This window comes from Temnothorax nylanderi, unplaced genomic scaffold (assembly GCF_030848795.1).
Source record: "Temnothorax nylanderi isolate EJ_2023f unplaced genomic scaffold, tnyl_v1.0 TNYL_tig0668_pilon, whole genome shotgun sequence".
NCBI classification, from domain to species: Eukaryota; Metazoa; Arthropoda; class Insecta; order Hymenoptera; family Formicidae; genus Temnothorax; species Temnothorax nylanderi.
Window position 1 is genome coordinate 70768 of NW_027249730.1, and position 16310 is coordinate 87077.

A 16310-nucleotide genomic window follows, 5' to 3' on the forward strand; every position below is an offset into this window, starting at 1 on the left:
GGTGGGACATATACGATGTCATTTGATTTTTTTTATATTTATTTCCTTAGTATAAAATAAGAATTGCCTCATAATATAATACGATGACGAATGATAACGGGCAATGCGTGCTCGATAACTTTCAATATGAAAATTGGCACGTTGATAACTAAAAAAGAACAATATGTACATAACTTACTTGATTAATTCCTATTTTACATAAAGATTATTTTGAATTAATGAGTAATACTGGGCGTGCTGGGCGAACCCCCTACCACGTCAATAATATCCGCTTTGACTTCCGGTTCTGTTTTTGGCAGGAGCGCGGGTGGTATCGTTAAAGTCTACAATAAAAGATAAAGACAAGACAAACAAAATTCAAAACGGATATTACATAAAATATTTATTTGAGAAGTATCGTATTGATATTCACCTTCCCTGGTGCTAGCGCTTCGTATTGGTGCCTTAAAGATTGTAACTCATAATCACATGTTGATAACGCACTTTTCAATTCGTAATGCAAAACTATGTCGCTACGCAGTTCGTTAAATTGCTGACATATTTGCTCCGTTGGTGGTGGATTTAATTCTGCAATGTAAGTAACAGTTTCCATAAGTAACTCATTCAATTTTACAAGCGCAGTATGAAAATGAATTATATCTTTTTACCTAAACACAATTCATTCAGCATTTGCTCAATGCCTTTCATTTTCTTTTGACCGAGACTACTTGGTAATTTGATTCTCTGAGAACGAAGAGTAACGCCGCTATTCTTAAAATCGGGAAATTTAATTCCGGCTGACTCTACCGCCTGTAAATTTAAAAAAACCATGTAAATATCTTGATATAAACGTACCATTGTATACAGAGTATAATTTTATGACATACATGAGACGTATCAGTTTTATTCGGTCTATTCCTAGAAGAGCTGCTGCTCTTTTTGGAAGATTTCCTTTCACTCTTTCTAGGATCTGCTTGTTGATCGGCCTGGGTAATTAATTTCTGTAAATCTTGCGTCTTTCTATCTCTCTCTTTCTTCCTCTGTTCAATCTTGCGCAATTCAGTCAGTAGAGTCTGTTCTTCCTCCACTTGTTCAGGAGTGCGTTCAAACAACTTTTTCAACTGTTCCTTTCTGCGCTTCTCATGTTCAGCGTCAAAGATATATACCTTGTCAGTGTGGGATTTTGCCTTTGTCAATGCTGCACACACCTGATAATACCTGTGGATTTATTTAAAATTACATACGCATTCCAAAAAGCATATCCAAATCAATAAAACATAAATATGTATATATATCATTCTTGCCTCTCTTTTAAGTCTTCTACGGATCTAGCAGGGAACTTGGCGCGATCCCATCTGTCTCTGATGATAATAAATCTAAGATCAAATCTTCTGCACAAATCAAACAGATGATCAGTCTCTGCTCGTGTCCAGCCATTGGCTCCTAAGTGTTGAACATATTCGGTATTTGTGTATATAGGAATTGGAACTTTCTTATTGAACTTTGCGAAGGGATACTCCTTTCCGGCATCAGCAACGCGCCGCCAGTGATGAAAAATTGCACCGTCTGTGCGTGCTGGATTGGTAAATGGTGTCCACTTCCATGGCCTGACCTTCTTCATACCAAGCTTAGCTCGCACCTGCTTATATCCCTTCGCGGTGTCGGTCGGGAATAATGGCGGCACGTCGTTGTTGTCCTTGCAGAGGAGGGCAAACACTTCGCGATGCATGCCCTCAGGGCGTTTTGGCATTTTGTTGTAGTCATACCGCTTGCGACTCTTTTTGTCGCTGCCCAATATCGACTCTTTCGTGAGTTCCGTGGTCGTCGGCACTTCAATGTCCAGAATATCGCGTACATCCGCCATCGCGGCGCTATATAACCTAAAGGACAAGTTGAAAGCTTAAAAGCGTCTACAATCTACCATTCGATAGAAAACTACAAAGAAAATGTTCTCATAAAAATATTATTACTTTATGTATTTCTAGGTTAGGTTTCCACTGTAAGGTTAAGGGTCGACAGGAGTCACGGCCGAACTCCGAATTGATATTGGAGACCTCGCGCGGTGACAATGCGAAACTTCGTTTCAGTGTTGCCAACGTCGAGAAAACACACACCATTGAATTGCTCACGCCAGAGATCCTTCTAGGGTGCGTTCCGATTCCCCACCTGGGTTCTGAAAATCTATAGTGCATGTGACATATACTATAGGATTTTTAGCACTCGGGTGGGAATCCGAACGTAGCCCTATGGAGTCTGTATAAGGAGACCGATCTCCATACTTGAAAAGTGAAACCGAAATTTGAAACTCTATCAGTACCAAATATGACCACGTGCAGCGCTAGTAACGTTGATCTACCGGAAATATATTTTACACTCTTGATGAAGTTATAGTCCGAGATCCAAGTTCTTATGCCGTATGTCATTATAAATTACATGTTTTTTAAATAGCAGAATAAAAATTTGGAGCACTCCAGAACTAGCTCATGACTTACATGTCAGGAATCGGGAAAAACGCAACATAATCTAAAATATATATCTCGCAGAAACCAACGTGAGAAAATATAACGCGTTATTACTACGTAAGGATATAAAATACATGTAAAAAAATTGAGGTGAGTACTCAAAATGCAAAATTATATATTTATAAGTTATGCAAGGAAAAGTTATTTTGTTGTGAATCCTCATATATCAATTATTATTAATTAAATATTTATATAAGAAATTAAATGCCAATATTAGTGGCTGTACAGGTTATGATCTCGCGTAACGTTTAAAAATATTTTAATTAATATGATTTATTTTATCAAATATTGTATTTTTTTACCCTTTTAAAATTGTTAATGGTTGGCTATTTTCTTACAGAACTACATTGAACTACAATTCTTCCGGAAAAAAAGGAATTATTGAAAATGGAAGGTGATAATATGTATGAAAATGTGGACCATGATAAGGGAAAAGGATTAAAATTCTCTGAATTGAAACAGAATATACAATCGCTTAAAAAACCACCTAATTGGGGAATATGTGTTTACGATACAGGGCTAATTATTATACAAATACGGGAAGATCTGACGGACGGATTTAAAATAATTATCAATGATAATATGGAAATTAAGTTTCTTCATCGTAATGAGTTTCTATCATGGATGACTTTAAAAAAAATTTGTTCTATACAACATCTTTCGAAAATCATTGATATATTGAACCAACTTCCATTTGAAATACTGCGTTCATCAGAAAATTGTAAAACTTATAACTTTTGGGAGTTATCGCATTGAAAATTTATTAGAAATACTAACTCTACAGTTACTAAAATAGTAACTTTATAAAACAATTGTACATATTTATTACAAAGAAAAATAACTGACATATAATACATAGACATCATCGCTATATATACATCATAGCTATATTATTGTATCAAAGCTATATTATTAACTATCATTACTTATAAGTTATACAATCCAGCAATTGTGTTTTGTGTATTTATATATTTTCGTATATCCTAAATAATGATTTATATCTGACTGTATTATTTTTTGTCTGTATGCGATTTAGGTTTAAAAAATCATATACAAGTGTATTATTAAAATAAATTTTATTAAATTTATAAATACAAGATACCCGCTTACAATTTCGAGTCTTTTCTTGCCTTTTTGGTCTTTTCTTTGAGCTTTGCTGCTGTGTTAAAATTATGAGCTTTACTCATAAAGTTAGCTCGCATTATTAAATAAAAATTAATGAGTCGCTTGGTTAATTCTTTATTATGCATATCACATCCAACGAGTGGCAATTTCACCTCTTGCAAAGCGTAACACACATGAAAAAAAGTATCAGCCTGGAAGCATTCGTCACGAACGGTAGTCAAAATTATTTCTTCTATTTCTGTTACCAAATTTCGCAAGTATTGCGATGGATACTTCAAAGATCTAAGCGACAGCAGTTTAATCATTTGGTTTGCCTCAATATCTGCGTCGTGAAGTGATTGCAAGCTGTTCAAACAGTCTTCGCAGGATGTCCATTTTTGACTTTTATGCACAATATACCCTGCCATATATGCTGTTATATATTGCGCTGAATTCTTTTCTTGCAATTCTTGTGCATCTGAAGTTTTGGCTATGGAGCAATTATTGATCTCACTGTTTTCAATAATGCTATCTAATATACTTAAAAATTCCTTTTTGCCGGTTGTTTCTTTAGAAATATTATCTACGGTTAGTAACGCCGATAACATTTCCCCACCGCTGACATTGCTGCCTTTGCAAGGTTTTATTAAAGAATATGTAGACATGAGTCGAAACATATGGCCGAAAAGAATTGCATCTGGATGATCGTTTGATCCGCAAACTCCTCTAGCTAGACCGAAAAAACGCTAAAACATATATTACTCATTATTAAATAAAATACATTTTTATAAAAATAAAAAATATATTAAGTGTTTTTTATTTAAACGTATTCTGATCGATCCAGAGTTATGGCGTTTTCGATTTGCGACTCGACCCGACTCGGGGTCGCATCACGGACGTGGAATACATACATAGATATGTATGTATTCCACGTCCGTGATGCGACCCCGAGTCGGGTCGAGTCGCAAATCGAAAACGCCATTAATCGTTTAATCTGTCGTAGGTTACTAGATACAGGATTAGAAGCTAGATTTTTAATTATACTCGCAAGAGAAACGTATGCGCAGTTATACGGATAGCTATAAAATCAACTTGCAACTTTTCTGTAGGTATTTGCGCATACGTTTCTCTTGCGAATACATTCAAGAATTAAACTCCAACCTATTTCAGCTTGGACATGTTGCTAGGGAGATACGATTAATCTTAACTCTATCAAAATCTGTTTAATCGAAAACGCTAAAAGCTTAATTATAATTAAAAGTCTTTTATACTCACTTCCAGCGCATCTTGGCTTAATCGAGCAGTCAATAAATATTCATAATTACATTCGTAGTATAAAAACTCTACGATTTCAAGTGTCGCTCTTAATGTGATCTTTAATCCCAGCGATGTATTCTGCGTTAGATAAATGTAATCTAGTTTTTTCGTTTCCGTTTCCCATTCGTTTAAAAATTGAATAAATTGTTGTATATGCTGTAAGATAAGATTTTTAAAATATTTGACGCGATGCGTGATGCGGTCAATGGAAATTTAGTTTTAATTATTTATTTGATGACATTACCTCATAATTTTTAGAATTTAATTTTAAAGCTTCTCCCGATGTTCGCGATGTCATAATTGAAATCAAGGTGTCTACTCGATTAATAAACTTCACTGTAGATTCACAATTAGCTAAATCCGGGTGTTTAGATTGTAATAATGTCATCGCAGCTGCTAAACGTTGTGAAAAAAACTGGCAAAAAAAATTTAAAACATAAATTTTATACTGTAGACTGTAAACAATTTTTGAGTTCAAAATAAACTATCACAAAAAATACCTGAAATGCCAAAGCTACGTTCATTTTTTGATAATATTTTGGGTTTATATGAGCAGCTGACAATTTATAAGATATCTTCAGCGCAAAAGAGTCGGTATGCTCTAGTTCTAGCAAAGCCTTCCAACACTTTTTTTGTACAATACCATCAGGTGTCTGTAAATAACATCAATAATATCAAACATTGATAGAGAAATAGCCAAGATAAACAGAAACATAAAATGCAGCATATTATTCATACATTGTGATGTAATTAAAGCAGCATAAAATAAAACATACTTATTTATAATTTTAAGCTGACTTTAATTTCATACAAAATGCATAAATTAGCATGCACTAATATATTTGTCAGCATACTGTTGCAATTTTGACAGCATATTGTCGCAATTTTGACAGCATCAGAAGATTCTTTTACTTGCTACTAACACACATATCATATATGAGGACGCATCTTTCAGTATTGATGCATTTTCAATTTAAAATTTTCATCATTATGCAGGCAGTATGCTGACACATGTCTATCTGAGATAGTTACACAAAATTTTAATAAATTAAAAAGTTTTATTGTACCCATATTTCCTCGTGCTTAACTACCCAATTTCGAAAATTTTTTATAAGATGTGGGAAATCTGAGCAAAACCATAATCGTCGTTCCGAATCGCAAGGATGTACGCAGCTAATATTTTCTTCACTAATCCCAAAATTAGTCCACATCGCTCGATTCCATTGAGCACCATCGGTTGTTATCACATCGCAAAAAAATCCAGCGTTCTCCAAATATGTAATGCACTCCAATATTAAGTTAGTCAGCACATTGCTTCGTGCACATCCTTTGCTCAAAAAACAAGCGAGTGCTTGTACCCATTTACCTCGAAAAGGTTGGAACATGAAGACCAAAGCATGATCTCCAGGTTCATTTTTCTGAGCTTCATCAGTGTATTCACCTAGATCGACGAATCCTTGAAATTGACATGTATCGCGGTTGAAACGAAAACCTTCTGTCAATTTCATTTCATCGATAAGTAACGATCCTAGAAAATAATAGTTCAAAAATTTAACATACAATGTGTTTTATGTGACTATAAAATAGCTAAATTATATATATATAATTATAATAATAAAATATTCTACATAACAAATAAAAAAATACCTCTTCTTTCAACAATGGACAACTGATTTGATTTTTCTTTAAGACATTGAAATGTCGCATCGTTAAATCCATATGCGCTATCTGTTTTTCGTGTGTATTTATGAAGCGTGTCGACGTGAGGCAAAGCAAGAATATTACGCGAGCGGAGATGTTCGTATAATTTGCGATTTTTTATTCGCATTAATAAGCACTCGTAAATCCATTGTTTAGTATATCGCACACCTTTTTTTGGACACGCTGCAGCTTTGAAACATGCTCGCACGTTTTCCTGTTGTTCCAGCGGTAGCGTTTCAATTTTTTCATTTAACAGTTTTTCCTGCGTGACTGCACATTTTACACGTAATTTTCCAATTTCGTTTTTCAATTTTTCAATCTGAAATAATTAACAAATATTATAATGTTTGAACAACTTTGAAATGTACAGAAATTGGTAGAAGATTTAACTTAAGATTTTACCTTAGATTGCATTCTTCTTCTTCGTTGTCTTTCCACTCTTACTATTTTCTGCTTGCGTCGATGTTTCTCTAGATATTTTATTGGCAACGTCTTTTCACGTATCTTGTTCAAACAATTTTTACGTTTTATCACACGGCAATAAACGCACCAGTAGTGTCCGTATCGTACTTTTGTTTTATTTGAATCAACAAACCCTAAACATTGCTTTGAGTACCTACATAAAAAATAAATAGAAAAAGTTAAAAAAATAGAGATTTATTCAATTTTAAAATTAAAGAAAATCTAAGAAAATATTTACTCTTGTGTAGCAATTCTTCCATTGCACAATAATAATGGTTCCAGTATTTTTATATTTTTTAAAAGTGTCTCCGTAGAATTCACGGCAGTTATTTCTGGCACATTTATTTGTTCATTATTAATATAAACCTAATTAATATAAAAACATATATTTAAAAAACTTTGTAAATAGTTAATGTAACTAATTATAATGTAATTATATAAATGTATTACTTTAATGGAATTTGAATTTGATTCCAAAACCATACGCTTTACAAAATATCCATTTAGCTTCCATATCCCGATTATAACATTATTGCCACATATCATATATGTCCATTTATCTGGCAATATTATATTTGCAATTTCTTCAACAATGTTCCATGTATTACTGTGCATGGATTGGAATCAGTTGCTGTTGAAGTTCCAGATTCTGTATTAGCATCATCAATAAGATTAGATGATGTCGATTCCAATTGAGCATGAGCATCCAGAGTTATTGCAGTCTTTTCATGAGTCTCCTGTAAAAAATAAATTATAATTGCCTATATATTACCTTGATATACTAATAATCGTTATATACATACATACCTGATTATACGAATATGACGTTGAAGGTTCTGTACTGTAATCATAAAGATTTGATGATGTTGAATCCAATTGAGCATAATTATCCAGAGTTGTTACAGCCTTTTCATGAGTCTCCTGTAAAAAATAAATTATAATTGCCTATATTACCTTGATACACTAATAATCGTTACATACATACATACCTGATTATACGAATATGACGTTGAAGCTTCTGCACTGGAATCATAAAGATTTGATGATGTTGAATCCAATTGAGCATAATTATCCAGAGTTGTTACAGCCTTTTCAAGAGTCTCCTGTAAAAAATAAATTATAATTGCCTATATTACCTTGATACACTAATAATCGTTACATACATACATACCTGATTATACGAATATGACGTTGAAGCTTCTGCACTGGAATCATAAAGATTTGATGATGTTGAATCCAATAGGTGAGCGTGATTATCTAGAGTTACAGCTTTTTCATTAGTCTCCTGTAAACAAAAGTAATTATATTTGTTTATAATACTTCTGTAACTTAAAAATAATATTATGTATATATCTCAAGATACCTGATCATACGAATGTGGAATTGCAGTTGATGACAAACGTATTTTCTGTTTGTTTGATGTAAAGATTGATCCATCATGAAGAAGCAATTTGTCTAGGAATAAAATATCGCCATCAGCAAAATGCTTGTCGCAAATAACTTCTGTATCAGTGAATGGTCTAGATCGTTTGAGAGCTTTTTGCCATTCCTGTCGTCGACGTGGATTCTGAAACAAATAATGTATAACAATTATAATATATTATATTAATCTTTATAATATACCCAGGTAGCCAGACTCGTCATTTTGACGTCAATTGACGTCAAAAGTCTGTCATTTTGACGTCTTTTGACGTCATTTGACGTCAAAATGACGAGTGCTTGCTACCTGGGTAATATATATTAATCTTTTTATTATTTTTAAAAATATAAAATACATACTTTTGGTATAAAAAAAAATCTATGTTGTGGCAAGCCATGCTTTGCTGCATATCTTTCGTAAGCTGCCGATCCTGACTTGCATCCTGGATATGAACAAGTTCTTCCCATTTTTTTCGTTATTCACTAGCTTGTTCGTTTGCTCGTTCGTTTCTATCCTTCGCTTCTTCGTCTTTGAGTATAACCAAGTATAACCAAGATTTTCGACTATCATTTCCGGTAGATCAAAGTAGCCAGCGCCACAAGTGAGCAAATTTAGAACTGATAGTGGTCATAGATTTTGGTTTCAGTTTCGAAGCTATAATCAAGCTTAGTTCGGTCTCCTTATACAGACTCCATAATTGTGCCGGTCGGTCTTTCTCGCGTCGCGAGTGTTTCTTTTATCCAGTGTTCGATATTTTCTGCTCGGTTTATTGAGATTTTCGAGATATTTCTTTCTTTTCCGGTTCGTTGTGATATCTCGGCAAAAACAATCTAGAATCGCGCATTTACACGGGGAGATGCAGACGGCTTCGGCCTCCCGCATTCTCGATCCCGGTGAAACGTCTCTCCCTCAACAAAGGACTACGGCCTCTCTGAGTGAGTTTGATAATTTCGCTAATAATTTAGCCAGTCGCGCAGCAATTCTGAGCCGCTTGCCCGTGAGCCCCATCAATTCCCCGTTAATTCGCTCTCGCTCTTCGTCGAGCGATCGCGATCGTAACGACGGATCGGCTAGCGATTCGTCGGATAGTTTAGAAAATACCATGGGGGGAAAAAACAAAAAAAAAATAGGAAGCATCATAATTCTGAGACGACCAAGAAGACAGGTGGGTCCCCGCCCCTTCCCCCTCGTCCCAGTAAAGACTCGACTGTTCCCTATATATCGAACATGAAAATTCTTGAAAAGGTTGATGGCGCGGTAGTGGCTACCGCCACCGCTCGTGAGGTATCATATATCGCCGAAAACAACGATGCAAACTTCTCGAAACCTAAAGAAATGATTAGCAACACAATAAAATCTCCTGCGATAGTTCCAACCGATATTAGTAACAATGGCCCTCCCCCGGGCTCGGTTATGGATCTTGATCCTGCCATCGAAACGAGGAGGGGGGTCAAGCGCGCATCCGAATCCGAATGCGATTTGGCATCTGCCGAGAGAGGATCGCCATCCCCTGCCTCTGTTTCTTCCAGCAAGAAACATCGCAGGGAGGCTAACCGCTATTCGGCCACTGATCTCCCGCCTTACCTCGTTCATTTCCAGTACGCGGAATCCAACGTCGCTCCCGATTCGCTTTTGATCTCCAAAATCATCAACGGATTTGACGAGAGTATTCAAGAAATACACACAATTGGAAATAACAAAGTTCGGGCTAAATTTGAAACGCACCAGGCGGCTAATCGGGTTATTGGCCACCCATCGCTTAAAAAACATAACTTAGTAGCCTTTATACCTTCGTTCAAGATCATGCGTATTGCTATTGTCAAGGGCATCCCTCTGTGCCACTCTGATAACGAAATCATCCAGGAAATTGAATCCTCTGTAAAAATTATCTCCATTCAGCGCCTCAATCGTCGTGTCAAGAAAAACGGGGAGTCTGTGTTTGAACCATCCAAAACAATTCTAATTAAATTCGAAGGGCAAACTTTGCCTTTAGAGATTTCTATTTTTAAAACAAAATTAAAAGTAGAGCCCTACATTCCTCAAATCCAAATATGCTTCTCCTGCTTTCGCTTTGGCCATATCAGCTCGAGCTGTCGCAGCAGAGCAAAATGCGGCAGATGCACGTCGGAATCACACGCTAATAAAGATGACTGTCCAAGAATTAACCCTTAAATGCCACCCGGGGTCCAGCGGACCCCAGACCCTTTAGAATGATATATTTTCAAATGTTCCCGCCAAAAATGGAGCTCATATTTATTTATTTATTATTTTTTATTTTTTTGATTTTGGAGCCAATATTTTAACTGTTGGCGATCTTAATTTTTTATACTATGTTTAAATTGAAATTTTAACAATATAAGCATTTTATTCTCTTTTCTAAGCCTTGAACAACATTGAAAATAATTTTCATAACTAAATATCAAAAAATCAATAAGTAAGGAGACATTTTTCATGCTGGGGTCTTTTAGACCCCATGTGTCATTTACGAGATTCTTGAGAGGTGTGGCATTTAAGGGTTAACTTACCCCCGATATGTATAAATTGTAAGGGCGATCACCTTCCCACTGCACCCACCTGCCCGGTTTTTATTAAACAGAAAAAAATTGTCCAAATAGCGGCTGAACAAAACATTCCCTATCTAGAAGCCCGCAACAAGGTTGAAAACTGTCAATCTTCAATCTACTCTCCCCCTCCCGACTTCAGTTCCTCGGACTCCTATCCCTCTCTCCCAGGTTCTACGAGCTCTTCAGACTCTCCAAAAAGTACTCGATTCAATTTTAATGCAATGCCCTCGCTGAATAGATCCCCCTCCTCATCTCCACAGTCGTATTCAGGAATCTTGAAAAATGGCTCCCCCCGCAACCAGGGCAATTCAAACCCCTCTCTCTCTCAACGCAGCTACACGAGAAATCCTTCTCAGGAAAACAATCTGAATATTAATCAACACAACCTCAAAGGGGCGCACAACGACTGCCTATACTATCCACACGGCAGAGAACAGTCCTTTAACTCCCAATCTCCCGTATTCAATTATGGTAATGCACCAACCAACGATAGAGGCAATAACCCATCCGACAATCCTAATCCTCCCTTCTCTTTTGAGTCCCTACGTAGTCTTTTTAAAATCATCATCGATTTTGTTCGCAACCTCCCAGAATTTTTCCCTGCAGTTAACGACTCTCAAATTTATAAAATGGTGCTTCAATTTTGCACCATCATCCAAGGTGTCTACGGCCTTTAAATGCCCTCTAACACCTCCAGTTTGGCTTCCTCTCCCAGTTTTAACATTATTTATTGGAACTGCAGGGGCGCTTCTCTCAGGAAACCTGACATCGAAAAACTGTCAGAATCCCATGATATTATTTTTTTAGCGGAAACCCTCCTAAACCCTTTACATTCCTTCTCCATTCCAGGTTTCAAAATAATTCGCCAAGACCGTGACACCGGCCGCCAAGGCATAGCACTTCTCATCCGCAACAGCATAAACTTCTCTCATATCAATCTAGATAGCATCCTGAAAACAGATGACTCTGTCGAGGCTATTGGTATCAAAATTTCGGTTAACAACACTAGTACAGCTCTCTTCGGAATTTACAGACATCCCAACGGGGTCTGTCCTCAGAGAACTTGGCAAAGATTTTTCAACCTGGCCAACTCCTTCCCTCAATCCCTACTCCTAGGAGATCTTAACGCACATCACCCCCACTGGGGGGCTTCTTCTCCCAATTCGGCGGGACATGTTATCATGGACTTGCTGGACCGCTTCCCCTTTACGCTACTCAATCCAAATACGCCTACATTCATTCCTCCCCCAGGCGTTACACCATCTCTAATAGACCTCGTCATCGCCTCTTGTAATCTTGTTCCTCTCCTTAACACTCGCGTGTTTAATGACACGCGTGGCAGTGATCACCGTCCAATTGGTACCACAGTCAATGCAAAAATTAAAACAAACTGCATCTTTTCCCACAAGTATAAACTCACCAAAATACAACTTAGAGAGCTCACTTCTTCTCTAGAGAGCAAAATGCATGAGATTGAAACTCTCGTCCTTCGCGATGCAGATAACGAGCCCTTAAAACAGTATGACTCCTTCGTCAACTCTCTACAGAAGGTTGTTGACACCATCTCCCCCCCTTCCAATACGCCCAGAACCGACAACGGCAAAAGTATCCAACAACCAAATAACTCCCACCAAAGCCCTCCTCCTGCCCCTTGGTGGAATGCAGAATGCGAAGAAGCGGTCAAAGCAAGAAGCCGCGCGTGCAGGACGTATCGAAGAAACCCTACTATGAACAACTTCCAGGTATATCGAAATCAAGTAACCACCACCCGTAAAACCCTAAGAACAGCTAAAAGAGAAGGATGGAAGAACTACTGCAACTCGCTTGATTTTATGACTCCCACGCCATCAATTTGGAAAATGATCAAAAGATTCCGCAATCGCAAACTAGCACCATCCGAAGACACTTCCACGATAAGCGAGGAGCTTGCTGATGAGACCATGGCAAATATAACTCCCCCCTCCTGTACGTCAGACCGTCCTAACCTACTTAATAATCGCGCAAACCCCAATGGTCCTTTACAATGGCTTGATAACCCATTCATATATAATGAATTCCACCATGCTCTCAACACATGCAAAAGCAATTCCAGCCCGGGACTTGATTGCATCGATTATAGAATTCTCAAAGCCCTTCCGATCTCTCTCAAAAAACTCTTACTCAGAATCATCAATAATATCTTTGCAGAAGGAGAATTCCCGGAGGCCTGGTCCCACTCATTAGTCTATCTCATTCCTAAACCCCACGGCAAAGGAGCCCGCCCTATTGCCCTCACTTCCTGTTTACTTAAACTCCTCGAAAAGATGATCCTAAACCGCATTCATTGGTGCGCCGAATCCGGAACCTCAAATCTTATCCCAGATCACCAGTTCGGCTTCCGCAAATTCCGTTCATGTTCCGACAACCTTACCATTCTCAACGCAGAAATCCACAATAACAACCTCCTTAACAAAGCTACAGTAGCCCTATTTATAGACATCAAAGGTGCCTTTGACAATGTTATTCCCCCCATTTTAGTTGATGACCTTATACAGGCCAATTTTCCATCCAAAACATGCCAGTTTGTCCAAAACCTCATCACAGAAAGAATCGTTCAGTTTGTCATTCAGGGCAAGCTCTCATCCCCGCGCATTTCGCGCAAAGGCACTCCTCAAGGATCAGTACTTAGCCCTTTCCTATTCAATTTTTATCTCAAAAATATAGCCTCCCTACTACTCCCTGGGGTTAAGATTTTACAATTCGCAGACGATATTGTTATCTTTGCCTCGGCCAAAAGAATTAAAAAAGCCATCCACCGAATTGAGACGACTCTTGCAAATATTACGAATTACCTCTACAATCGCGGTTTAGAGATCTCTCCAAGTAAAACGCAACTTATGATCTTTTCCAAACAAAAAATCTTCAATCTAAATCAATTTAAAGTTCATATTGGTGATGACATCATCACCCCAGCGGATTCAGTTCGCTTCCTCGGCATTATCCTTGATCCCCAACTCACAGGAGCTCAGCATATGGACTCAGTCATCAACAAAGCCAGAAAGGTTGCGGACGTAATTTCAGCATTAAGAGGAGTTTGGTGGGGTTCGCATCCCCAACTTCTCCTCAATATATATAGAGCCGTCTTGAGAGGATACATAGAATATGCATCTCACATCTTCTCCCTTAAATCTAGTCCTAAATTCCATCGTCTGGAAATCATACAGAACAAAGCCATAAGAGCCTGCCTAGGATATCGTATATCCACTCCTATTAACACAATGTTTGCGGAAGCCAAAGAACCTCCTCTCAAATTACGACTCAAACATTTAGCTTCAAAATATCTCATCAAATCTTTATCTATTACCAACCACCCGGTTATAGAAGCCATGTTTCAACTGGCTATAACAGCGCAAGACAGACCACCCGACTTGGAATACTGCCGCAAAAAATTTCCTCTCCTCGATCTCTTCCTTCAAGTAAAATCTCTCCTACCCTACATTCACTCCAAGGTAGCCCCCTCCCCCTTCCAACACTCATATCATTCCATACTATTTACCCCCACTCTCTACCGACCAGATTCTGACCTTTTAAATCTGATTGACAAAACCATGGTGTAAAGAAAACATGGTGTGCTCAATATTCAGTGACTTTTCAGTTATTAGTCTAAAAAACCTCGGAGAAGCTCAAATTGTACCAACCTCTAGAAAACAAAATTAAGATATAAATATTGGCACACCTGATTGTATTCGTCCTTGTCACACTCACTGCAGTAGAGAAAGAGATACATAGCATCGAGATCGAGAGTATGTAATACGTGTGGCGATATGAAATTTTTATATTTATGAAATAAAAATGGTGCGGTGTGTAGTACGAAGTTGTAGAAACAACTCGGCACAATGTCGTAAAGACATAAGTTTTTTCAAATTACCATCTAACGATATAATTCGCGAGGGATGGCTACAGAAAATTGGAGAGGTTAAGTTACCAAACAAAATTGAATTCGGTAAGTTTGCAAATTTCATAACTTTTATTAATATTTAGTTGAATTAACAGTCATGGATTAAATTTCTGTTATTTTATGTGGAACTTAAGTTACTCTTCAGACCATGGCTTAAGTTGTTCTTGATATTAAATAAATGTAACTACTATGTTAAGAATTCGGAGCAATCTTCTTAGCATAGATACATGTGAAAGAATTATGTATCATAATTTGTATCGTATATGTTATTAATTTCAATATTTTTTATAACATTTAGCACGGATATGCTCAGACCATTTCAATGAAGAATGTTTTGGCTATGGGAAGAAGTCCAAAAGACGAAACCTTTTGCAGACTGCATTACCAACGTTGTTTTTAACTTCCCCGAAAGTTAGGTAAGTTTTAATATATAATGTACATATACAAAGTGTACCAAAAACAATATTTTAATTTATTTTGTATATTAATGTATATCTTTTCCTACGTTAGAGTCGACGAAACAAATTTGAATTTCAATATAGTTCGACGAAATTTTGTACTTGTTTCTACCAATAGTGGTACAAGCACCAATGATTCAAGTACGATCCAAAGAAGTGACACTCCCACATCTGAAAATGATGAATGGTGTGTAGCAGGTCCGTCAAATGCTACTCCTGGTGGCTCTAATAGTTGGAACGAGGAAAGTGCAATGGACAACATTGATGAGCAGAATACATCATCTCGAAGGTACATACATGCATAATGTTATCCCTACAAAAAATTTTAGATACGATTCTTGTAATAATCACATGCCATAATCTCATATATCTTATGACATTTTGACATGTGATTCTTATGAGAACCTATATTTTTCACAAGGATTAAACGACATTTTTTGCTCTATTATAACATTGACATTTCTTATCAATGATTATTCATAATTTCAATTAATGTATAAAGTACTTTTTAAAGTGTTCAACAAAAGTATACTTTTCTCATGAAATAAGCAGGCAAATACTATCACTTGTAAAATTAAGTAAAAACGTAATTTTTGTTTAGTAATCCATGGATGGACATAACGTTTCGAGCCACTCGAACACCACCAACCTCATCGGAAGAGCTGTGTCATATGCCAGACCGAACGTTTCCAAGAAGGTATGAAATATATAATACTAGCTGGTTACCCGGGCTTCGCCCCGGAGGACATATGTAATAAGACACGCAAATAGTCTCTCTCTCTCTCTCTCTCTCTCTCTCTCTCTCTCTCTCTCTCTCTCTCTCTCTCTCCTCTCTCTCTCTCTCTC

General features: G+C 37.0%; 4 protein-coding genes and 1 long non-coding RNA gene across 9 annotated transcripts; 3 read left to right on the top strand and 2 right to left on the bottom strand.

Moving 5' to 3' along the window:
* Positions 1 to 21: 21 nt before the first annotated feature.
* Dmap1 (DNA methyltransferase 1 associated protein 1) lies at positions 22 to 2044 on the bottom strand. Of its 4 annotated transcripts, XM_071723940.1 has the most exons (7): positions 1950 to 2044; positions 1284 to 1859; positions 867 to 1197; positions 648 to 789; positions 413 to 567; positions 255 to 323; positions 22 to 148 (listed from the first exon to the last, which is right to left on the bottom strand). In XM_071723940.1, exons 2-7 carry the CDS (start codon positions 1841 to 1843, stop codon positions 122 to 124), a joined length of 1284 nt encoding a protein of 427 aa, XP_071580041.1. In that variant the 5' UTR covers positions 1844 to 1859; positions 1950 to 2044; the 3' UTR covers positions 22 to 121. The 4 variants fall into 4 exon arrangements, with proteins under 4 accessions (XP_071580041.1, XP_071580038.1, XP_071580040.1 ...); XM_071723937.1 differs by having other exon boundaries at positions 22 to 323; positions 1950 to 2043; XM_071723939.1 differs by having other exon boundaries at positions 22 to 323; positions 1284 to 1878; positions 1950 to 2031.
* A 134-nt stretch (positions 2045 to 2178) lies between these two features.
* LOC139784742 (uncharacterized) lies at positions 2179 to 3600 on the top strand. The gene is made up of 2 exons (XR_011721669.1): positions 2179 to 2591; positions 2842 to 3600. It is a non-coding gene; the product is annotated as an uncharacterized lncRNA (long non-coding RNA).
* Positions 3601 to 7323: 3723 nt separating this feature from the next.
* LOC139784740 (uncharacterized) lies at positions 7324 to 9784 on the bottom strand. Its single transcript, XM_071723942.1, has 7 exons — positions 8865 to 9784; positions 8449 to 8652; positions 8257 to 8370; positions 8075 to 8188; positions 7893 to 8006; positions 7536 to 7822; positions 7324 to 7451 (listed from the first exon to the last, which is right to left on the bottom strand). The coding sequence occupies exons 1-6, from the start codon at positions 8970 to 8972 to the stop codon at positions 7655 to 7657; spliced, it is 822 nt and encodes a 273-aa protein (XP_071580043.1). The 5' UTR covers positions 8973 to 9784; the 3' UTR covers positions 7324 to 7451; positions 7536 to 7654.
* LOC139784739 (uncharacterized) lies at positions 9678 to 11153 on the top strand. Its single transcript, XM_071723941.1, has one exon. The coding sequence runs from the start codon at positions 9733 to 9735 to the stop codon at positions 10675 to 10677; it is 945 nt and encodes a 314-aa protein (XP_071580042.1). The 5' UTR covers positions 9678 to 9732; the 3' UTR covers positions 10678 to 11153.
* A 3655-nt stretch (positions 11154 to 14808) lies between these two features.
* Positions 14809 to 16283, top strand: LOC139784741 (uncharacterized). 2 transcript variants are annotated; one of them, XR_011721668.1, is made up of 4 exons: positions 14809 to 15051; positions 15305 to 15422; positions 15517 to 15753; positions 16066 to 16279. XR_011721668.1 is itself a non-coding variant. In XM_071723943.1 (4 exons), exons 1-4 carry the CDS (start codon positions 14901 to 14903, stop codon positions 16217 to 16219), a joined length of 594 nt encoding a protein of 197 aa, XP_071580044.1. In that variant the 5' UTR covers positions 14809 to 14900; the 3' UTR covers positions 16220 to 16283. The 2 variants fall into 2 exon arrangements, 1 of the variants encoding a protein (XP_071580044.1); XM_071723943.1 differs by having other exon boundaries at positions 15583 to 15753; positions 16066 to 16283.
* Positions 16284 to 16310: the final 27 nt, after the last annotated feature.